The sequence below is a fragment of the Belonocnema kinseyi genome, chromosome 4 (genome assembly GCF_010883055.1).
Source record: "Belonocnema kinseyi isolate 2016_QV_RU_SX_M_011 chromosome 4, B_treatae_v1, whole genome shotgun sequence".
Taxonomy (NCBI): domain Eukaryota; kingdom Metazoa; phylum Arthropoda; class Insecta; order Hymenoptera; family Cynipidae; genus Belonocnema; species Belonocnema kinseyi.
Genome location: NC_046660.1, coordinates 27902485 through 27928635, shown reverse-complemented (window position 1 = coordinate 27928635; position 26151 = coordinate 27902485). Strand labels below are relative to the sequence as shown.

The window sequence follows — 26151 nt, the reverse complement described above, 5'->3', positions numbered from 1 at the left end:
TTTTCAAAATCGGTGTCAACTCTCACTCAAAAACTACTGCATCGATTCTTTTCAAATTTTGTACACAATTTTCGCATATAAAATACCCTACGTCGTTTTTTTCTTTTGCATTGAAGAGATTTTACAGCTACAAAATAGCGACATTTTTCGTAAAAAATCGTTATTTTTGCTTCATATGACCAAAAAAAAATTTTATTAAAAAAAAAAAAGAAAAAATGACGTAGGAGGTAAGAAAAACTGATATTTTAACAAAAGCTACAGTTGGCACCGCAAATCATGTTTTGGAAAATACGTCCTCGATAATGCTCCATAAATAAATCTACTTAAACCATATCTCTAGAAAAAATTCCTAAAAAATGGCAACACTTTTCAATTGAACAATTTTAAATTAAATGCAATTAAATAGAAAAATTTAGGATTTCTAACTTTTATCAATTGTAGAGTTCAAAGATTCAGATTCACTTCCAAAAATATAAATCAATTTTATAATTTTCAATGGCCTAAATTGAAAAATACATAAAAAAATTTTAATAAAATGAAATTATGCTCTTTTAACCAATTTTAAGTTAGAAAAATTAAAACTTGAACGAGTAAATAATTTTAAACTGAACAATTTTTACATTCGAAGTTGAATTATTTTAATTTTTAATAGTCTAGATATCCTTAAAAAAAAATAAAAAATTTTATTTAAAAGTCTTGCAAAATCTAAATGTTGTTTCATTTTTTTTTTCAAATTTAAAATTATTATTAAAATTTGCTCATAAATTCTAAATCTTAGATAAGTATCTTTTAAAATTATTGGAATTTTAAATAATTGTCAAGATGAAAATCATTTTTTAAAGCCATTCATAATTCTTAAAAGCTTATAAATTTTTTGTTAAAAATCTGAAAAAATCTAGGTTTTTAAGTGCCCAAAGACCCCGAATAAAAGAGTTAGAAGCTTTTTAATAATTATAAAAGATCTGACGAGAAATGGTTTCGGTTTTATTTTAAAAGAATAATTTTAAATTTTTAATATTTTAAAATGTGGGTTAAAACTATATAGAAGACGTTGAGACCATTTTTTTTAATTTTTCAAGTTTTAAAATTTTTTTAGGCAAACTGAATTATGTTAGGATGTGAAAAAAGTTCTTGAAATTCATGGGAGATTTTTAAATCTTTAAAAGTGGTTTGAAAGATTTTCAAGCAAAATTTTGCGATTTTGTCATATCACATAATTTTGAGTAAGTTTGAGAGATATTCAAAAGTTTTGAAACGATTCAAAAATAAATAAAACTTGTCAAGTTTTTTTCTAAATTTTGTAAGGTTTCACGAAAATGAAAGATATTTTTTCAGGTTCATAGGAAAAATTAAAATAACTTTTTATTTGGAAAAATTAATTTGAAGAAATTATTTTAAAAGATTTTAGAAAATTTCAAAAATGGTCAAAGAAGAAGCTGACAGATGTTATGGCAATTTTTAAAATCTTGCAGAATAAATAAAAAATTTTAATAATTTTTAGAAATTAGAAGGCTTAGAAGATCTGACAAAATTAAAAAACAAGAAGAATTTCCCTTATATTCGTGTGGAAGTTTTAAATAATTTTTTATTTTTAACAATGAGGTATAAGAGAAAATTGAAAAAGGTTTTTAAACATAACAAACGATTTTCGAAAATTTCTAAAAATAGTTTAGAATATTTTAAAGCAAAATGTTTCAATATGGTAAGATTACAAAATAAAAAAAAATTAAAAAAAAATAAATAAATCGGGTAAATTCAAGAAATATTTAGTAGAACTGAAAATAATTTTGAATTTTTTCAAGAGAATAAAAAAATGTTCTTAAAATTGCTGGGAAAATTTAGAAGAGAGTCATATATAGAATAACTAAATCATAAATTAGCAACAACGAAAAATTTCCGAATTATAAAATAAACGAATTGCTAAATTCTCATAAATATTTCTATTTCTGTAATTTAACTTTGACGAAATTTAAAATTTCCGAAAATAATTAATAAATTATTCATTGATGATTCATTAAACTGTTTGCCTTATTTATAATTATATTAATTACTTAAAAATTAATAATCAAGTAACTATATTGCAAAATTCTAAACTTCCGGAATTAAAACATTTGTCGGGAACTTAATAATTCGTTTTCACTTCTTTTCTTTTCTCCTCAACCAAAATAATTAATTTTTACTAAAAACGATCAATTATCAACCAAAACTTAAATATTTAAATTTCAAATTAAAAAATTAATGTTTAACCAAACAAATGAATTTTCAACTAAAATTATGGAATTTTCAATTTGAATAAGTTTAATTTTCGATTTAAAACATGATTTTGCACAAGAAAAAATAACTTCCAAAAAGATAGTTAAATTTCCAAACAAAGTAATGAATTTTCAGCTAAAATTGTAAATCTTTAACTGAAATTGTTGAATTTTAAAATAAAAAGATAAATTTTCAATTAAAATGATGAATCTTTAACTAAAATCATTTAATTTTCAAGCAAAAAGATTAATTTTCAACAAAAAAAATAACTTCTACAAAAAAAGTTAATTTTCAACTAAAAAATATCGCTTTTTAACCAAAAATTGAATAATTAAATGTTTAGTAAAAAAATGAATATTCCACCAAAGACATTAATTTTTACCTAAAATTATAGAATGTTCAAACGGAATAATAGTTACATTTTAAGTTAAAGAAAAAACATAATTTTCAGCAAACAAAAAAAAATCAGAAGAAAAAACAAGTTTTCAATCACACAGATTATTTTTAAATTAAATAAATAAATTTTTAATTAGAACGATGATACTTCAACCAAAAAAAATTCATTTTTAAATGAAAATGGAATAGTTAAATTTTTAGTTGAAAACATTAATTTTGAACCAAAAAAATGGATATTCAAGAAAATAGTTCAATTTTTAACCTAACTGATGAATTTTCCAATAAAATTATGAATCTTCAACTGGATTAGTTGAAGTTTCAAAACAAAAAATTAATGCTATTTTTCAACCAAATAAATAAATTTTTAATTAAAATAATAAATCTTCCACCAAAAAAGTTAATTTAAAAAAAAAAGAGTTTCACTTTCAAACAGGTAATTTTATTTTCAACCTAAAATATGATTTTTCGACTAAAATTATAAATAGTTAGCTGGCATACTTTTATTTTTTAACCGAAAAGCCGAATTTTTTAACAAGGATATTTAAATTTTTAACATTTAAATTTTCAGTTAGAGAAATTAATTTGCAACCAAACTGATCAATTTTCAAACATAAAAATTAATTTTCTACAAAAAACTCGAATTTTTAACAAAGTAGATCAATTTTTAAACAAATAATTTAATTTCTAAATTTAAAAAATTAATTTTTAACTAAATAGTTGAATTTGCAGCCAAAAATGATAAATTTTCAATCAAAAATAGAATAGTTGAATTTTCCGTTGCAAATCTAATTTCTAATAAATAAAAAAACCGTATTTTCAGCAAAGTAGTTAAATTTTCTACTGGAATAGTTGAATTTTTAGTTACAAAAAAAAATGTTTTTCAACAAAGTAGTTACATCTTTTCCAACCTAAAATATAATTTTTCAACTAAAGTAATAAATACTTAACTGGAATACTTAATTTTTTAAATCGAAAAGACGAATTATTGAAAATTGTTGAATTTTTAACTAGAAAAGAACCATTTTTGGCTAAAAATTTGAGTTAAATTTTCACTTGGAGAAATTAATTTGCAACCAAATTGATGAATTTTTAACTAAAGTCATGAATCTTCAACTGGAATAGTTGAATTTTGAAGCAAAAAAGATTAAGTTTCAAACATAAAAATTAATTTTCTACAAAAAAGGCGAAGTTTTTACCAAATGGTTCCATTTTCGTCAAAAAATTTTCTTTTTATCCAAAGGAAAAACAAGTTTTTAATTAAAATGATCAATCTTCTACCACAAAAGTTAATTTTTAACAAAGAAGTGATTTTATTTCCAACCTAAAATATGATCTTTCGATTAAAATCATAAATAGTTAACTGCAATGCTTAAATTTTTGAACCGAAAAGACGAATTTTTTAACAAGGAGATTAGCTTTCCAATAAAAAGATGATTTTCTACATGAAAATCGATGTTTTAACAAAATACGTGAATCTTCAACTGGAATAGTTGAATTTTAAGCCAAAAAGATGAATTTTCAAACATAAAAATTAATTTTCTACAAAAAAAGGCGAAGTTTTTACAAAGTAGATCAATTTTCGAACAAATAGTTTACTTTCGAAATAAAAAATATCAATTTTCAAACTAAATAGTAGAATTTTCATTAAAAAAAAAAAAAAGATAAATTTTCAACAATAAAAAGAATAATTAAATTTACGTCGCAAATTTAATTGTTAATAAAAAAACGTATTTTCAGCATAGTAGTTAAATTTTCTACTGGAATGAATTTTCAAACAAACAAAAATTCTTTTTCAACCAAAGAGTTTAACTTTTAACCGTAAATGGTTGAATTTTTAAATAAAAAAAAATACATTAGCAATAAAAAATGTAACAAAATTTTATATTATAAAACAGATAAAATCTACTTGAAGTACTCTCCTTTTTTTTTTAATTTGGAAGAGGAAACTTTTAAATTGTGACGAATTCTGACTTGAAACAGGGACTTTTAAACTCCTTTCTCCTAAATCCGAATTATAATTCTTTTTTTTTTAATGTTCCGCGACTTTCTATGTAGCGAAAAAATAATTTTTCTAAATTGACAAAAATTATAAAAGTAATATAAACTTGAATTTTACGACGTGTTCCTCCTGGAGCAGGTAAGGTCTTTTTACGGCACGCCCGGCCGTAAAAAGACTACTTTTCCTCCTTGGTGCACAATATACTATTTTAAAGCAAAATACAGTTGAAATTCGCTCTATAAAAAAGTAAAAATATACCTCTTTCTGAAATTCGCCGTCATTTCTGCAGCCAAGGCTTTCATGGGAGCGATGTATATAATTTTGAATGAGTTTTTCTGTAAAACTCCATTTTCAATATGTAACTTTAGCTGATGCACGACTGCGAGCATAGCAATATTTGTCTTTCCAGCTCCAGTTGGCGCACAAATGAGCAAATTTTCGTTCGTGTGGTAAGCAGCATCGAATACTATACTTTGTATCCGATTCAGTGTTTTTATACCCTGAAATGCCATTTGGCCAACCTAGATGGAATAATAAATAAATTTATCATTTTTATCTTTTATAAATTAAAAAGTTCAAAGATTCAGATTCTATTGCAAAAATATAAATCCAAGTTATGATTTTCAATGCTCTAAATAGTCTAAATTAAAGAATCAATCAATGAACTTTTGTATTTTTAAAATTATATTATAAAATGTAATTGAACACTTCTTAATTTAGAATTTAAATTATTTTTATTTTAAATAGTTTAAACGTCATCAAAACATTCAACATTTTATTTCAAAATATTGAGAAATCTAGAAGTTGTTAAACATTTTTGAAATTCATTTTAAACTATTTTTCGAACTTCTAAATATCTTTTAAAATGAAGAGAATTTTGCCTACAATTTTTAGATAATCCTGCAAATTAAAAAAAAAAAAGTCCCTCAAACATGGTGGCTGTTTTAATCGAAGAAAAAAGTTCCCGGTTAGCAAACATTTTTCCAGGCCAATTAAATTTAAAAATTCAAACTCTAAAGCTAAAAAATGTTTCCACTTGAAGTAATAAAAAATGAGCTGCATTAAATTAAATTTAATAAATTAAATTAAATTTTATACATTGAAAATTTTAGTTTAAACGTTTTTTAATCAACAATTTTTTATTGAAATGCTCAATAATTTACATTTAAAAAATGGAAGGCACTAAAAGTTTTAAAAATATAAATCCATGTTATCATTTTCAATGTTCTAAATTAAAGAATCAATCAATGAACTTTGTAATTTCAAAATTATATTATTTTAAGCTAGAAACATTAAAAATTGAAAAATTTATTTATTTTTTAGTTGAACACTTCTTAAATTAGAAGTTAAATATTTTCATTTTTAATAGTTTAAATGACATTAGAAGCTTCAAAATGTTATTTCAAAATATTAAGAAAATTAGAAGTTGTTAAACATTTTCTAAAATTATTTATAAAAATTTTTTACAACTTTTCAATATCTTTTAAACTGAATAAATTTTTTTTTACAATTTGTAGAAAATCCAGTAAATTTTTAAATATTTACTTAGACATGGTGGACGTTTTGATCAAAGAAAAAATTCCCGGTTTTTTTCCCCGTTCGGTAATATTTTTTGTGGTCAATCAAATTTAAAAAATCTAACTCTCAAGCTCACCATTTTTCCATTTAAATTACTAAAAAATGAACTGGAAATTAAAGAACTCAAGGTGGAATTTTTAAATTTTAGACTTTAAAAATCAAAGTTTAAAAGTTTTTTAATTCAAAAATGTTGTATTCACATTCTCAATAATTTATACCCATAAAATTAATATTAGTAATATTGAGAGAAAAAAAAACTAAAATTGAAAAATCAATGAATAAAGTAAAATTTTTTTAAATTATACTATTTTACCCAATTTTAAGCTAGAAACATTAAAACTTAAACGATTAAATATTTTTAAGCTGAAAAATGTTTACATTGGAAGTTGAATTATTTTAATTTTAAATAGTTTATATATCATTCAAAAGCTTTAAAATTTTCTTTAAAAGTCTTGAAAAATCGAAATGTTGTTTCAAACTTAAAATTATTATTACATTTTTTTCATAACTTATAATTATCAGATAAATATATTTTAAAATTATTGGAATTTAAAATAATTTTTTAAATTATAAAATCATTCTTTAAACCATTTTATAATTCTTAAAAGCTTATCTGTTTTGTTAAAATTCAGCAAAAATCGATTTTTTTTACCATGGCTATTTGCAACAGAATTTCGGTACGAATAGCCAGATAGTTAGTGTGAATTGAATTATTTACATCTAAAATTATCTAATTCAAAACTATTCAAAAAAAAAAAAATTATTTGAATTTGAAAAGACAATATTGTGACATTTTAAATTTGAAACCTCCAAGAATAAATCTATTAATTTTTTTTTTAAACTTTTTTTTTCAAGGCCTCAGATTAATTTGTTTTAGAATAGCGCATTTAAAATTATAATTTTTTAAACTTTTTTGTTAGGAATTAATTAAATATTTTTCCGATATTAAATATTTTTCCGATGAAACTTAAATTCATTTTATTAAAATTTTAATTAATTAAAGAATTTAAATTAAGAATGAATTATTAATTATTTATTTTAATTTATAAATATTTATAAATTTATAAATTAATTATTTATTATTAATTAATAAAAACTATTAATTAATAAAATTAATTAATTAAAATTAAATTTTAATAAAATTTTAAATTAAAATTTTTTTTTCTTTATTTATAACAGAATGAATTGGATTTGTTTATCATCCATTTATTTCAGTAAAATTTGAGTCAATTTAAAAGAATTTAAGGGAAATGAGAAGAATTCGATGAAATTCATTTAAAAAATCAAGCTACATTTTAAGATTCAAATTTACTTTCAATCTTTTCAAAATCTTTTAATATCTCTAAAAGTTACTGGAAATGTTCTACAACAGCTAAATTTTTGAAATAATTAATTTATTTATATTTACAGTTGATCAAGTAAACATTTTGAATAAATTTTAAAATTATTTAAATTAAAAATGTACGCTTAAAAATGACAATCTAAAATGGAAAATTTTGTTCAAGTAAAATATTTTTGAATTAAGCATTATAAACTGAATTATATAGTAATTAAAGAAGATAAAAATTCAACCAAGTATACAAAAAATTGTTAAAATCGAACTTTAACCAGTTTTTATTCCAAATTTTGTAAACTTTCCGGTCAAAAAATAAATTCACTTGTATTTTCCGGTCTCAAAAAATTACTGGTCATTTATTGATTGAGCTTGTCAAAATCTTCTGAATTCTTCTTTGATAATTTTGGAAAATTTTCTTTTTTAATTTTTTCGTAAAATAATTTTTCAAGTTGAAAAATTATTTTCAATTTTCCTAGGATATTTAAGAAAATGTTTTTGTTTTTTTGAAGCCTTTCACAATTCTCAAAAAGCTTCTAAATTTTTTTTTAAATCTGTAAAAATCTACATTTTTTTAAAAATTAGACTGTGGCTAGTTGCATCTAGATTTATTTTGAATCTTTTTAAAACTTTTTTTAAATATCTCTTAAAATTACTCAAATTTTTCCTGAAAGTAATAATAATAATAATAAGTATTCAGTTATTCTTTATACATTAAAATTCAACAAATTCACTTGGAAATTAAATATTTTTAAACATAACAATTTAAATTTTAACGTTAAATGTTTAAAAAATCTTCAAAATTTTAACAATTCAAAGCTTTCTATGTCAAAAAATGCAGCTTCAAATTGTTTAATTTTAAATATTTGGTTTCAATTTACTCGTCCTAAATGAACAGTCAAATATAACTAAATACTAAATAATTATTCTTTTTCTTAATTAAAAAATTAAAAATTAAATTCGTTAAAAATTAAATATTTTAGACTGTTGAAAGAATATTTTTAATTTAATGAAAACCTTTCATTGCGAATCTATTATTAAGAAGCTATTTTAAAGTTGAAAATAGTTTATAAAGTTTCAATCTGACGTTTGAATTTTTGTAATGAAAGTAAAAATTTCTAAAGTAAAATATTTTTTAATTACATCTTATAAACTGAATGATATCACAATTGAAAATGACAGCAATCCAACTAATTATTTTTAAAATGTTTAAAATCAAACTTGGGCATATTTTTCTTCTAAATATTTGTAAAATTCCCCAGTGAAAAAAATAAATTCCCGGTTTTTCCTGGTCTAAAAAAATTCCCGGTCCAGCGGCCACTCTGAAAGAATCTATTTTCTCATAATAGACTCACCTTGTCTAATGATGATACAAAAACCGGATCATTACCAACACTGAGCGGTTCTAAAGTTGGAACAGGTATATGAACCTCTTCGCACAAGTCAGAATCCTGTCTCTTGACATTCTCTGGTAGCATTATTTTTGCTCCCGAGACAAATCCTGCAAGTGAATTTTAATTTAAAAATTATAATTATGATTATTAATTGAAACCAGAGGCGGATGATTCCATCATTAAAGTAATAAGCAATAAAAAACAAATTAAATCATTCAAATTAAACCTCTTCAATTTTATACTTTTAAAATTGAAGTTTGAAAGTTTTTCAATTCAAAAATGTTGTATTCAATTCAAATTCTCAATAGTTTACTGGTGTAAAATGGATCATACTAACACTTTTCAATTTAACAATTTTAAAATTAAATGCAGATAAACAGAAAAATTCAGAATTTTTAACTTTTATCAATTATAGAGTTCAAAGATTTATATTAAGTTCTAAAAATATAAATTCACGTTGACATTTTAAATACTCTAAATTAAAGAATCAATCAATGGACATAATAAAATTTTTAGATTATATTATTTTCAGCAATTTTAAGCTAGACACATTAATAATTGGAAAATAATTTTGTTTTATCATAACAGTTCTCAAATTAGAAGTTACATTATTTTCATTTTAAATAGCTGAAGCATCCTTGAAAAGCTTTGAAATTTTAGTTGAAAATCTTGCGAAAAATCTAGAAGTGGTTTTAAATTTTTAAAATACTGGAAATTAAAAAAAATCCTTAAAATTTGCATTTATAAATAACAATAGAACAATTATTATTTGTAGAAAAAATTAGATTCATTTTATTTTAGTTTTTATTTTTATTTTAGAAGTTCTGAAAAAAAATTCACTCACTTCTTTAAAATTAGTATAAAAAAGAAAATACTAATTATCTCTTAAAATTCAAAATAATATTTTCAACAAATAATAAGTGTTCAGTTGTTATTTATACATCAAAATTAAACAATTTCACTTAAAAATTAAGCATTTTTTGAATAGAACAATTAAAATTCTAAAGATAAAAATTCAGATTTAATTCGAAAAATATAAATCCACGTTATCATTTTCAAGACTCTAAACTGAAGAATCAAACAATAAATTTAAAATTTAAAAAAATATCATTTTAATCAATTTTAAGCTCGAATTTAAAACTTAAGAATTGAAAGATTACATTTTTTAAATAAACTGAACCCTTTTTAAATTAAAAGTTGAGTTATTCTCGTTTGAAATAGTTTAAAAATTCTTTAAATGCTTCAAAATTTTGTTTCGAAATCTTGAAACATTTACAGGTTGTTTTACATTTTTTCAAATTATAAATTATTCAGAAAATTTTCCAGAATATTTTAACTATTCTGCAAATAATTCGAATTTTTTCTCAAACTTTTCCTATACATTTTGTTGAAAAACTGCCAAATTGGAAAAACTTTTCTAAAATCTTCAAAATTAATTTTTTTGATAATTTTGTAAATCTTTTTAAACATTCTATTAAAATTAATTTTTCAAAAACAATAGCCGCATTTTTCCGGTACACGTGGATACTTCGCTTAAATTATTTGGAAGAATTCAATTGTTATTTATTTATTCAAAGATTAGTTTTGAATATTTAATTTATAATTACTGAATTTAAATTATCAAACAGATATTGTTATTGTTATTGTTAAGGTTATTTTTAAGTTGAAAATAGTTTATAAAATTTCAATCACACGTTTACATTTTTTTAATGACAAATTGAAACAAATCTAGAAATTCTTGAAATTTGAACTGATTTAGAATTGTTTTCTCAATTCAGTTCTTTATACTTAAAGTAGAGATTCATTAAAAAAAATCATAATTTCTTTTTTTTTTCACAGTTGACAAAGCAAAATTATTTCTTATCCGAAAATTTTAACTTCAAACGTTTTTAATTTCAATTGTTTGAGTCTTCAAGACTAAACTTTAAAATTCTTTAAATTACAAATAAACGCTTAAAAATAAAAATCTAAAATGGAAAATTTTTAAAGTAAAATATTTTCGAATTACGCATTGTAAACTGAACGATATCATAATTGAAAAATATAACTATTCAACTAATTATTTTTAAAAACTGTTGAAATCGAACTTGAGGCAGATTTTTCTTCGGAAAATTTGTAAACTTGACAATTGGTTGTAGTTTTTTTTTTTTTTTTTTAATTATATTTCATAGCTAAAAATTTAACTTCGATTTTTTCATAAAAATGTGTCTTTTTTTAGTTGAAAATTCTTCTTTTCCGGTGGAAAATTAATATTCTTTGTTGAAAAATTCAATTGTTTGGTTGAAAACTCGTGGTTTCGATCAAAAATTAATTTACTTCATATGATATTCATTCAACAATCTATATTGTCAAAAATTCCTCTTTTCTTTTGATTGAAAATTGATTTTTTAACTGAAAATTTAAGCATACGAGTTAAAAATTTATTATTTTAGTTTAAAATTTATCACTTTATTTGGAAATATAACTATTTTCTTGCAAAATTGTTTTTTTTTCTTTTGTTAAAAATTTCGTAATTGCATAATTTACATAGGTAATCCAAATAGATTTCAACTATTTTTGTGGAAAATTAATTGATATTTGTTGTTGAAAATACACTTTCTTAACTGAAAATTTAACTATTCGATTTTTTAGAGTAATGTATCTTTTTCAGTTGAACATTCTTCTATTCCGGTCGAAAATAAATATTCTTTGTTGAAAAATTCAACTACTTGGTTCAAAATTCGTTGTTTTCGTCAAAAATGAATCTACTTTTTATGATATTCAACAATCTGTCTATATTGTCAGAATATTTTTCTTTTCTTTTGGTTGAAAATTTAATTTTCAACTGAAAATTAAACTATTCGATTTTTTTCATAGAAATGTATCTTTTTTTAGTTGAAAATCCATGTATTTTGTTGAAATTTTTTTTTCGGTCGAAAATTCATATTCTTTGTTGAAAAATTCAACTATTTGGTTGAAAATTCGAAGTTTTGATAAAAAATTATTATTCAACAATCTATCTATATTGTCAGAAATACCTCTTTTCTTTTGGTTGACAATTTATTTTTTAACTGAAAATTTAACCATACCAGTTGAACATTTTTCATTTTAGTTTAAAATTCATCGCTTTCGTTGGAAATATAACTATTTTCTTGCAAAATTGTTTTTTTTTTGGTTGAAAATTTATTTAAAACTTTTGTTAAATTTATTTTAATTTTGTTTTAAAATTAATTTTCTTAACTGAAAATTGAACTATTCGAATTTTTTCATAGAAATGTATCTTTCTTAGTTGAAAATCCATGTATTTTTGTTGAAAATTCTTCTTTTCCGGTCGAAAATAAATATTCTTTGTTGAAAAATTTAATTATTTGGTTGAAAATTGATGGTTTTGGTAAAAAATTAATCTACTTAATATGATATTCAACAAACTATCTACATTGTCAAAAATTCCTCTTTTCTTTTGGTTGAAAATTTTGTTTTTTTATGGAAATTTAACCATGCTAGTTAAAAAGTTTACAATTTAGTTTAAAATTCATCGCTTTCGCTGGAAATATAAGTATTTTCTTGAAAAATTATTTTTTTGGTTGAAACTTTCTTTTAAATTTTGTTATGTTAAGATTTGTGTTACATTTGTTTAAAAATTAGTTTTCTTAACTGAAAATTTAGCTATTCGATTGTCTGCTAAAAATGAAAATTTTGTAGTTGAAAATTCTTCTTTTCCGGTACGAAAATTAATATTCTTTTTGAAAATTTCAACTATTTGGGTCAAAATTCGTGCTTTTGGTGAGAAAATAATCTACTTTATATGAAATTTAATAATGTAGTTCAAAAGATGTTTTCTGGTTAAATATTCATCTATTTTCTTCAAAAATTAAACTATATTGTTAAAAAAAAACAACATTTTTTGTTGAAAATTAATTTTTTTTCTGAAAATTAAATTATTCCATTTTTGGTTGAAAATGTACCTTTTTAAATTGAAAATTCATCTGTTAAGTTAAACTTTTGTTTTGCAAATAAATTTTTTTAACTGAAAATTTAAGTATTTCCAGGCCTCACAGTCCCTATAATCCCTATAGTCCCTAAAATCAAAAAATTTAAGAATGTGAAGAAATTTCATTGATCAATTAAATAAGAACTTTAAAAAAAAATTTTTTAATCTATTCAAATAAGTAGAATTTAGAAGAATAAAAGCGAATTAAAAAAATTCCAAAGAATTTAAAGGAATTCAGGATGAATTCCAAAAGAATTTCAATGAATTGGATTTGTTTATCATCCATTTATTTCAGTAAAATTTGAGTCAATTTAAAAGAATTTAAGGGAAATGAGAAGAATTCGATGAAATTCATTTAAAAAATCAAGGTGCATTTAAAAACCAATTAAGTCATTTGAAAAAATTTTCAAAATATCAAAAAATAAAAAAAAAATCCATTGACTGGAGTAGAATTAAGTATATTTCGAAGAATTGAAGGGAATTCAAAAAATTCTGAAAAATTCCAAAGAGTTAAAAAGAATTCAGGGTAAATTATAACAAAAATAAAAGTGCGAGTAAAGACTAACAAACAACTTAAAAAAATTTGAATAAATTAAAACAATTTTCTTAAAAAATCGAAAAAATCCACTTATTTCGGTCAAATTTGAGTGAATTTAAATGGAATAATTTAAGAGAAATGAGAAGAATTCCATCAAATTTATTTTTTAAAAAACAAGCTGAAGTCAAAAAGAATTAAGTGAATTGAAAATCCATCGAAATATGAAAAAATTAATTGAATTCAGTAAATTTGAAAGGAGGTCAGAAAAATTAAAAGGGCATTCAAAAGAATTTGATGAAATGCCTAAGAATTTAAGGAGAGTTTACAAAACTTCAAGATAAATTTAAAAAAAAAAGATTTTAAGCTCCATTGGATAGAGTAAAATTAAATTAATTTAGAAGAATTCAAAAGAATTTAAAAGAATTTAGGACGAATTCCAAATATAATTGCAAAAAATATTTTAAAATATCTCCAAATCTTTGAAACCCTAAAAAAACCTCAATTCTTATGAAATCAGTTAAAAATTTATTTGTATGGGGTTTCAATAAACTAAAATCTTTCAAGTTCCTTAAAATCCCTTTACACTTTTTAAGGCACCAAAAAATAATATTAAATCTCTTCAAATCTTTGAAACACTACAAAATACCTCAATTATCGCGAATAAATTTTTTGAAATACCCTGAAATATTATAAAAACCCATGAAATTCTATGATATTTGCTAAAATCTTGGAAAAAGTATTAAAATATATTGGGAGCTTTAAAATCTCTTAAAATCATTAAAATCTTATAAAATACTGCAAAATCTTTTAAAATATCTATATTTTTAAATGAATAACAAATTCCTTGGAATCTTTAGAAATTAGCCAAACATTTTAAATTAAAGAGCACTTGAAAACGTAGAGGTTTTAGAAATAAACTAAATCCTTAAAAATTATTTAAAATTATTGAAATCTATTAAAAATTTAAATTCAGACCCTTCAGCCCCTTAGTTGAAAATTTATTTGGTTGAAATGTTGTTTATTTTTTGGTAGAAAATTAAGAATCCTACTTGAAAATTCATTTGCTTTTTTTAAATTTAACCAATTTGTTTTAACATTTGTTTTATATTTTGTAAGAAATTAAATTTTTAAATAAAAATTCAATTTGAGTCAAAAAAAAAAAATATATATTTTAGTTGAAAACTCATATTTTTCGGTAGAAAATTTATTGATAATTCAACTATTTTGATAAAAAAATTCAAATATTTTGTTGAAAATTCCTTTTTTTATTTTTAAATGAATTTTTGCACAAAAATTGTAACTATTCCTCTTTTGAGTGTAAATTTATCATTTTAAGTTGAAACTTCATCTTTTTTGTTGAAAATTTAACCAATTTGTTGAACATTTGTTTTATATTTTGTAAGAAATTAAATTTTTAAATAAAAATTCAATTTTAGTCAACAAATATATATTTTTTAGTTGAAAACTTATATTTTTCGGCAGAAAATTCATTGATAATTCAACTATTTTGATAAAAAATTCAAATATTTTGTTGAAAATTCCTTTTTTTATTTTTATTTTTAAATGAATTTTTGCAAAAAAAATTGTAACTATTCCTCTTTTGAGTGTAAATTTATCATTTTTAGTTGAAACTTCATCTTTTTTGTTGAAAATTTACCCAATTTGTTAAAAATTTGTTTTATATTTTGTAAGAAATTAAATTTTTAAATAAAAATTCAATTTTAGTCAAAAAATATATGTTTTTTAGTTAAAAACTCATATTTTTCGGTAGAAAATTCATTGATAATTCAACTATTTTGATAAAAAATTCAAATATTTTGTTGAAAATTTCTTTTTTTCTAATTTAAAATGAATTTCTGCACAAAGATTGTAAGTATTCCCCTTTTGAGTGTAAATTTATCATTTTTAGTTGAAACTTCATCTTTTTTGTTGAAAATTTAACCAATTTGTTAAACATTTGTTTTATATTTTGTAAGAAATTAAATTTTTAAATAAAAATTCAATTTTAGTCAAAAAATATATATTTTTTAGTTGAAAACTTATATTTTTCGGTAGAAAATTTATTGATAATTCAACTATTTTGTTGAAAATTCCTTTTTTTTTTATTTTAAAATGAATTTTTGCAAAAAAAATTGTAACTATTCCTCTTTTGAGTGTAAATTTATCAAAGTTATACTAAATTTATCAGAGTGTTCTGTATTTTATAAAAAAATTAACTTTTTAAAATTAAAATCCAATTTTGGCCGAAAATATATATTTTTCAGTTGAAAAATCATATTGTTCGGTAGAAAATTCATTGAGAATTTTGTTGAAAATTACTCTTTTTTTAATTTAAAATTAATTTTTGCACAAAAATTGTAAGGATTCCCCTTTTGAGTGTGAATTTATCATTTTTAGTTGAATTTTTGTTTGTTTGAAATTTAACTAGTTTGTTGAACATTTATTTTATATTTTGTAAAAAATAAACTTTTTAAGATGAAAATGCAATTTTGGTTAAAAATATCTTTTTTATTTGAAAATTCATAATTTTCGGTAGAAAATTAAACTTTTTGTTTGAAAATTCCATTCTTTGGTTTGAAATTAATCTACTTTGTTGAAAATTAAACAATTCTCTTAAGAAGTATTTTTTGTTTTTAAATATTTGGTATTAATTTACTCATCTTAAATTAAGAGAGAAATATTGCTAAATATTAAATACTTATTCTTTTTCTAAATTAACAAATTTCAAATAAAAGGGTTTAAAAATTGAATAATTTAGACTTAAACAATATTTTTAATTTAGCAAAAACCTTCATAATTAGGACTATATAATTATGGGGTTATATTTAAGTTGAAAATAATGTATAAAGTTTTAAACATACATATACATTTTTTAATGACTGAAAAAAAAAATCAATAAAAATAATATATGAATAAATTTATTTATTAAATTTAATATAAAAAAAATAATATAAAGTAATACCTGAAACTCTCAATTAAAAATATTTTATTGATGAATAATGAAAATTTTTATTTAAAAATAAAATTATCGGAAATAGCTGAAAATTTTCCAATTTTGAACAGATTAAGAATCATTTTGTCAAATTAATTATTCTTCAGTTTTTTATACTTAAAATATAATTTCTTTATTTATATTTAAAGTTGATAAAATAAAACTGTTTTTTATCCAAAAATTTCAACTTCAAACGCTTTAAATTTATAATTGTGTAAATCTTCAAGACTGCACTTTAATTATTAAAAAAAAAAAAACGGTTGAAATCGAACTTGGGCAGATTTTTCTTCTGAAAATTCGTAAAAATATGTGTGGTAACCATTTTATATATTTGTTTAAACAATAAATGCTTCATATTTTCTTAAATACTATTTATTTCTCAGAATAAATTTCATTGGCATTTAAGAACTCTATATTAACCCTTTGAAATTCGAAATCCTAAGCCCGTGCTTCCAGTTCTTGTATAAATAATCCGCCTCTAATTAAAAATTAAAAAAAAAAAAAAATTCAGTATAAATTAAACTTTGTTAATAAATACCTGCACAAGATTTCGAGGTCAGCTTTGAATCGAAAACAAATGGAAATTTTTCACGAACAACCTGATTTCCATAGTACTTTTTGGGTGGCGGAAAAATTGGTGCACGCATAGCTGTTAAAGCCTCCTGGCGTCTCAGACGAAGCTCAATCGGATCGAAAACCTCTTCTTCACCATCATTTAGTCCATCAAATTTACCGGCTACCTTTTGCAATTTCTTTTCCTCCTTTCGCACCTGTTTCATCAACTGTTTTTCTTTCTCCGATTGCACAATTACTTGACATGCTAATTGAGGTTGTTCATTATCTAAAAGAGAATTATTACTTATTTTTAATATAATTGCTGAATTATTATCCTTAGGTTTATAGAATTTAATAAGAGTACGTACAATTTCTTCAAATAAAAATTCCAAAACTTTTTCAGTTTTGATTTTATAGTCAAACAACCGTTTTTTAATCATTTTTTATTTAATCGCGGTGAAAAATGACGAAGCTAGAATTGAAAATATTTTACAGTTTCTTATTATTTCAACCTTGAAAATAATCTAATTACATTTTTTTAATCAAATAGGTTTTTGCTGTGACATGAGTCTCTTTTTTTAAAATAAGAATTGGTTGAAGTTTGATTAAGTTGTATAAATTTTATCTAGTTTAGATTTAATTCTCACTGAAATAATGAAATTTTCAATAAAATAATTTACTTCTTAACCAAATGTTTGAATTTTTAACACACAAAGACGAATTTTCGACCAAATGATCGAATTTAAAAAAAATAAGGATTAAACTTCAATAAAAATAGGCTGAATTTTGAACTATAAAATTAAATTTTGTATCAGAGTTTAACTTTGAACCAAAGAAGTACCAAAAAAGGTCAGAAAATGGTTGAATTTTTAACCAAAAAATTGAATTTTCAACAAAATAATTAAATTTTCAAGTAAATAGTTTATTGTTCAAACAAATAATGAGATTTCTACCTGATAAATTAATTTTCAACCAAATAGTTGAATTTTAAAATAAAAAATAATAAATAGTAGAATTTTCAACTAAAATGATGAATCTTATACTAATAAAATGAATTTTTAACAACTTAGATCAAATTTAAACTAAAAAAGAAAAATTTTTGACCATGAAGACGAAATTTCTGCAAAACAGATCAATTTTCGAACCGCAAATATTCATTTTCTACAAAAAGACGAATTTTAAAATAAATCGTTGAAATTCAATTAAATCAAGCAAACTTTTAAATAGAAGAAACAAAATTTCAACAAAGAAGACGAATGTTCTACAATGTAGTTAATATTTTAACCTTTAAAAACTAACTTTCTAATTAAAAGACGAATTTTCAATCAAATAATTTAATTTTTTTAAATAGATTAAATTTTAACCAAATAGTTCAAGTTTCAACACACAAGGATGAATTCTGGAATAAATAGTCGAATTTTAAAACATAAATATTAAACTTCAACCAAAAAATGAATTTTCAACCAAATAGTCGAATTTTGAAAGAAAAAATATTTCAAGTAAACCAAAGCGGTTGGATTTTAACAATAATAATTATATTTTCAACAGAATAATTAATATTTTGACTAAATAGTTGAATTTTCAAACTGAAACAATGAATTCTTAACTAATACGACGAATTTTCAATAAAGAAGATTAGTTTTCTACCACATAATACGAATTTGTAAAAAAGAAATAATTGAGTTTGCAACTAAAATGATGAATCTTTAACCAATTAAATGAATTTTTAATAACTTAGATCAAATTTAAACTAAAAAAGAAAAATTTTCGACCAAGAAGACGAATTTTCTACAAAATAGATAAATTTTCAAACCGGAAATATTAATTTTCTACTCAACAGATAAATTTTGAATAAAATCATTTAATTTCCAATAAAATAGTAGGATTTTCAACAAAAAAAGATGATTTCTGAATCAAAATAAAGAGTTTTTAAACAAAAAGATTAATTTTCTACAAAAAGACGAATTTTAAAATAAATCGTTGAAATTAAATTAAATTAGGTAAACTTTTAAATTGAAAAGACAACACTTCAGTCAAGGAAACAAATTTTCTTCAATGCAGTCAAATTTTTAACCTTTAAACACTAATTTTCTAAATAAAAGAGGAATTTTCAATCAAATAATTTAATTTTCAAAAAAAATAGTTGAATTTTTAACCGAATAGTTGAATTTTCAACCTAAAAAGATGAATTCTCAACCGAAACGACGAATTTTTACTCAATCAGTGTAATTTTCAACCAAAAAATAAATTTTCTACAAAAAAAGAGAAATTTTCAAACCGGAAATATTAATTTTCTACCCAACAGATAAATTTTGTATAAAATAATTTAATTTCCAAAAATATAGTTGAATTTTCAGCCTAGAATGATAAATTCTCGATCAAAACGAAAAATTTTCAACAAAAAAGATTAATTTAAAAAAAAAAGAAAAGAATTTTCGAATAAACAGTTGAATTTTTAACTAAAATGATGAATTTGCACCCAGGAAAACGATGTTTATCAATTAGATCAACTTTGATACAAAGAGGACAAATTTTCTACAAAGCAGGTAAATTCTCAAACTAACATATACTCATTTTCTATCCAAAAGACGAATTTTCAATAAAATAATTTAATTTTTTAAAAAATTCAAATTTTAAGCTGGATTTTTAAACTGAGAAGAAGAATTCTTAACCAAAATGACGAATTTTTTCCCAAGAGGTTCAATTTTCTACCAAAAGAAGACAAATTTTCAATAAAATAATTTAATTTTCAACAAAATTGTTTGAATTTTTAACCAAATAGTTGAATCTTTAACTTGCAAAGAAAACTCATCAAACAAAATGACGAATTTTCAACCAAGATGATTAATTCTCTAGAAAAAAAAAGGAATTTTCAAAATAAATATTCGAATTTTCAACTGAAAGGATGAAACGACAAATTTTTTTTTTTTAAGTAGGCTTTCTTTTACCCAAAAAGACAATTTTTAACATACAAATGTTAATTTTTTACCAAAAAGGTAATTTTGAACAAATTAATTTAATTTTAAATTAAAATGATAAATCTTCAACAAAAAAAAAGGATTTTTAACTAATTGGTTCAACTTTAACCTAGAAGTTAAATGTTCTAACCAAGAAGATGAATTTTTCGAAAAATAAAGATTTTTCATTAAAGAAAGAAAAAAAGTTTCATCCAAATTTTTGAACTTTCAAACCGAAAACGAATTTTCTGTAAAAGAGGTATATTCTCAACCCATAACTATGAATTTCCAATAAAAAAGTTAATTTTAAACGAAAAAGTTTTTATTTTTTTTAAACAAAACAAAAAAGAAATTTTAACCAAAAAGATTAATTTTCTACCAATAAAGACGAATTTTCAATAAAATAATTTAATTAAAATTTTTTTTTTAAATTTTAAGCAATAGTTGAATTTTCAACTAGACAAGATGAATTCTTAACCAAAATTACGAATTTTTAGCCAAGAGGTTCAATTTTCTAATTAATTTTAATTTTTTACCAAAAAGATAATTTTCAAAAAATTAATTTTATTTCAAACCAAAAAGTTACAGTTTTTAAAAACAAAACAAAAAAGAAATTTTAACCAAAAAGATTAATTTTCTACCAATAAAGACCAATTTTTAACTTAAAAAAATCGATTATTAATAAAAAATGAAAGTTTCATTTTCAATTAAGAAGAAATTTTAAATAACAAATTTGTTTTTCAACTAAAGAGATGAACCTTCAAACAAACAAGAATAAAATAACAAATAAGTTCAATTTTCAAATGAGAAAAATAATAATTAACCAAAAAGAGAAGTTATATAAATGATTTTTTTTCACCAAAGAAATGAGTTTTTATCTGGAATAGTTAAATTACCAACTGAAAAAAATTAACTTTCAACCAAAACGATGAATTTTCAACTGAAATGATGAAGCTTCAAACAAATTCTTTTTGACCAAAGTGGTCGCAAAACTTCATTTTCAAAATGTCCTAATTTTTTCCTGATAATTTTTTTTTTATCTGGCAATTAATATTCACAGACAAGAATTTTAATCTTGCAACATTTTTAATACAAATTTTTTTATAAACAGAATAAAACAATTTCAAATAAAAATGTAAAATTTATCACCCTTGACAATTATTTAAAATGCCTTTTATAAAAATTCCCTAATTTTCCCCTAATTTCCACGTCTTCCCTGACACAAATATCATTAAATTGTCGCTAAAGTTGATATAAAAAAAACTGGAAATAAAAAAGAAACTTTGAAATATTTTCTACTGTAGCTTTGAGATTTTCCCCGCAAAATAAATAAATTCCAGAAAGCTGGATACCCTTACTTTAAGTACTTAAAAATGTATAATATCTTACTAAAGTTTCTCGGTGCTTTTTGATTCATGTAATAAGCCAGGACTGTTTTTTGATGCTCGATTATGTATTCAATAAAGTCGATATTTTCGTAGCCCAGCAAATCAAATAATTCATTTTGAAGGGAGGATCCGGAAGTCTTCAATTTGTTTGTGATCATAGTCGCAAACTCATCATAGCTCATTTCAACACAATATTTTTGATAACACTTTTTCATCCCCTTAGAAAAGCGTGCCTTATCAAACTGAAAACGGGAAAATGATCATTTATTTTATGGTATAAAAATTATAAATTCCGTGCCCAAAGAATATAGTTCAAACCTCAGATTTTTTAACGGATATGACATCATTATTCAAAGACATCGAAAACTTGTCCAGATGTTCATTATTAGTTTGTTTGGACATATCGTGCAGTTTTTCAGTATCTGGCCAGGAAGGTTTGGCTTCGTAATACTGAATTTTCGTGCCAAAAATATTTGATTCATCTTCCGAAATTTTCCCATCTTCAGAACATAGAAGATAGTCTATATCATCTGGAGATAAGTTCTCTCTAATTTTGCTTATCACCTGCGAAAGAGTTCAAAAAAAAACTGTTCACTTTTCAATTATCCACGAAATAATTGAATTTTCAACCGATAAAGATTTTCTGCCGAAAGAGATGATTTATAAAAAAAAAATTAATTTCTAACCGAAAAATTGAATTAACAAACAAAAAATCAAAGTTTTCAGCAAAAGATACGATTTTTTAACAAGATAGTTAAACTTTTAACCAAATAGTTAAATTTTCAAGCAAAGATGACGAATTTTTACCCGAAAAGTGTAATTTTCTATCATAAGAAGACGAATTTTCAACAAAGTTGTTGAATTTTCAACTTAAATTATGAATGTTTAACTTAGAAGATACATTTTTGACAACTTACATCAAGTTTTGAACAAAAAAAAAACAACAACAACAAAAAAACGAATTTTCTACAAGACAGATAAACTTTAAATAAAATAAGTAATTTTCCAACAGAATAGTTGAAGCTTTAACCTACCAAGATGAATTCTCAATCAAAATAACAAATTTAAAACCAAGAAGTTTAATTTTCTAAAAAAAAAAAAATTTTTTAAAAACATGAATTTTCAACTAAAATAATAAATTGGCTCCCAAAAAAAAACATATTTTTGTATAAATTAGGTAAACTTTGAAACAAAAAAGACGAATTTTCTACAAAAAAATTAAATTTTCAAATTATAAATACTAATTTTCTACCTGAAAGACGAATTTTCAATCTAAAAATATGAATTCTCAATCAAAACGACGAATGTTTACCCAAGAAGTATAATTTTATACTAAAAGTAGACGAATTTTCAGCAAAGTAGTTGAATTTTCAACTAAAATGATAAATCTTCAACCAAGAAAATGAATGTTTAACAACGTAGATCAAATTTTAACGAAAAAGAATTTTCTGCAAAAAAGAATCAATTTTCAAACCTTAAATGCTCATTTTCTACCAAAAAGAGGAATTTTTAATCAAATAATTTAATATTCAACAAAATTGTTTCATTTTTAAATTATCCACAAAATAATTTAATTTGCAAGGAAAAAAAAAGTTCTACTGAAAAAGATTAATTATCAAAAAAAAAAATTAATTTTTAACCGAAAAATTGAATTAACAAACAAAAAATCAAAGTTTTCAGCAAAAGATACGATTTTTTAACAAGATAGTTAAACTTTTAACCAAATAGTTAAATTTTCAAGCAAAGATGACGAATTTTTACCCGAAAAGTGTAATTTTCTATCATAAGAAGACGAATTTTCAAGAAAGTTGTTGAATTTTCAACTTAAATTATGAATGTTTAACTTAGAAGATACATTTTTGACAACTTACATCAAGTTTTGAACAAAAAAAAAACGTTTTTACAACCTACCAAGATGAATTCTCAATAAAAATAACGAATTTCCAACCAAAAAGATTAATGTTCTAAAAAAAGAAGAATTTTCAAATAATTAGTTGAATTTTCAACTTAAATAATAGATTGGCTCCCAAAAAAACGAATTTGTGTTCAAATTAGGTAAACTTTGAGATGAAAGAAGACGAATTTTCTACAAAACAAAGAAAATTTTTAAACTACAAATACCAATTTTCTACCGAAAAGACGAATTTTCAATCAAATAATTTAATTTAAAAAAAATAGTTGGACTTTTAACCAAATATTTGAAATTTCAATCTGAAAATATGAATTCTCAACCAAAACGATGAATTTTTACCCTAGAAGTGTAATTTTCTACTAAAAGAAGACAAATTTTAAATAAAGTAGTTGAATTTTCAACTAAAATGATAAATCTTTAACCAAGAAAATTAATTTTTAACAACGTAGATCAACTTTTCAATCAAAAAGAATTTTCTACAAAAACAAATCAATTTTTAAACTGCAAATACTAATTTTATACCAAAAAGACGTTGAAATTTTAACCAAATAGTTATATTTTCAAGCCGAGACGACGAACTTTTACCCAAAAAGTGCAATTTTTAAAAAAAAGAAGACGAATTAACAACAAAGCTGTTGATTTTTAAACTAAGAACATTAATTTAAAAAAAAGACGAATTTTCGAATAAATAGTTGAATTTTCAACTAAAATAATAAATTGGCTGAAAAAAACAACAAATTTTTGTTTAAATTAGGTAAACTTTGAAACAAAAAGAGACAATTTTTCATCAAAGAAGACGAATTTTGTACAAAAAAAATAAATTTTCAAACTAAAAATACTAATTTTCTATCCAAAAGACGAATTTTCAATCAAATAATTTAATAACCAACAAAAATTGTTTAATTTTTAAATTATCCACGAAATAATTCAATTTTCAACGGAAACAAGAGTTCTACTGAAAAAGATGAATTATCAACAAAGAAGATTAATTTTTAACCAAAAAATGGATTAACAAACAAATACTTGAACATTTACTAATTATATTTTAATTTCGAAAAAGTTGAATTTTCATTGAAAAAAGACGAATTTTCTCCCAAGAAAATTAATTTTTAACCAAACAATAAAATTCACAAAGAAATGGTTGAACTTTCAAGAAAAACATACGAATATTGTATCAAATACTTGAATTTTAAAGGCATTAATTAAGAACAAAAAAGATACATTTTATACCTATTAGTAATATTTCACCTAAAAAAGGACGTATTTTCTACGAAAAAAAAATAATAATAACTTTCAAACCAAACAGTGGAATTTACCACCAAATAGTTGAATTTTTAAAGAAAAGAGACCAATTTTCAAAAAAAAGTTAATTTAGTAGTCAAATACTGGAATTTTGAACTGCAAAAGAAGAATTTTCAAATTAGTTGAATGTTCATTAAAAAAAGACGAACTTTCAACAAAAGACGAGTTTTCTACCAAGCAAAATAAATTACAAATTAGTTGAATTTTTATCGAAAAAGACGAATTTTATCCTAAAAAATTAATTTTTAATTAAACAATAAAATTCACGAACAAATGGTAGAACTTTCAAGCAAAACAGGGGAATTTGCAATCAAATAGTTTAATTTTCAATGAAGTACATTTATTTTATAACAAAAAATTATACATTTTTATACCGATTAGTTAAATTTTCACCTAAAAAAAGACGCATTTTTAACTAAAAAAAGCTCAATTTTCTACCGAAAAAATTACTTTTTAACCAAACAATTAAAATTCACGAACAAATAGTAGGACTTTTAAGCAAAACAGGCGAATTTTCAAGATAAAAGTTGAATTTTAAACAAAATACATGAATTTAGGAAAACAAATTAAAAATGTTATACCTTAAGTTTAAATTTTCAACCAAAAAGGATAAATTTTTAACCCAAAAAAGCCGACTTTACAGCATGAATTGAATTTTTAGTCTAGGAAAGATTTCTCAATCCAGAGAGAGAAAAAATTGCAAACAAACTGTCTTTTTTTCGAACAAAAAGTTTAATTTTTAATCAGAAGATTAATTTTCTACCACCAAACAACGAATTTTCAACAAAATACATGAACTTTAAACCAGATACATACATTTTAAACTAAAAAAGATTAATTGTAAAACAAAAATAGAATAGTTCAATTTTTAGTTGCAAATATTAATATAAAAAAAATTTTTTTTTTAAATTATTTAAAAAAAAATTATTTCAATAAAGTAATATAAAGCCACTTAAAAAAATGATGAATTATTATTAAATTCTTTATTTCAATTTGAAGAAACAATTTGCACCGCATATACTGGAGTAAAAATATTAAGCCATTAAAAAAATTCTTACCTGCATTACTTCATCAATAAATTGAGACGTTACTGATCCCAGGATTTGCCGTAAAATTTTTAAACTTTTTTGGCTAACTACTCTTTCGTGAATCAATAATCGAAGTGCGAAAATTGTTATTTCGTTTATAACTTCTGATGATTGATCATCTGCAATATAATTTTCATTTTATTTTATTATATCATATCATTAAAATTACTAAATAAATATTGATTTCAAATTATTTATGTCTTACGGTCCAATCGTAAATCGAAAAAATAAATATGAGTCAAAAAAACATGTTCTTCGAAACTCAGATATATATTTAATAGAAAAAACTCCTTTCAAAACTTCCTGACGTTTCAGTACACATGCGTACCTTTTTCAAAGGTTCTTAAACCTGAGTTGATGATAGTTTAAATAGTCAAACAGATCAATTTTAAATAAAAAAAAAGGAACATTTCAGTCAATAGTTTTAAGAAAATTAATTAAAATTTAGTCATTTTTTGAAGTCTCAAAAAATTTTTTCGAGACTTCAATCGATTAC

General features: G+C 21.9%; 1 protein-coding gene across 1 annotated transcript in view; it reads right to left on the bottom strand.

Moving 5' to 3' along the window:
• The window catches only part of LOC117170806 (activating signal cointegrator 1 complex subunit 3), a 103986-nt gene that overhangs the window by 71865 nt on the left and 5970 nt on the right, over window positions 1-26151 (bottom strand). Inside the window, exons 4-9 of the mRNA XM_033357845.1 lie at window positions 25626-25774; window positions 21672-21917; window positions 21355-21595; window positions 16992-17294; window positions 8915-9060; window positions 4907-5169 (exon numbers count right to left, since the gene is read on the bottom strand). Of these exons, the coding sequence (XP_033213736.1) occupies window positions 4907-5169; window positions 8915-9060; window positions 16992-17294; window positions 21355-21595; window positions 21672-21917; window positions 25626-25774 (1348 nt within the window). The remainder of the gene's footprint in view (window positions 1-4906; window positions 5170-8914; window positions 9061-16991; window positions 17295-21354; window positions 21596-21671; window positions 21918-25625; window positions 25775-26151) is intronic.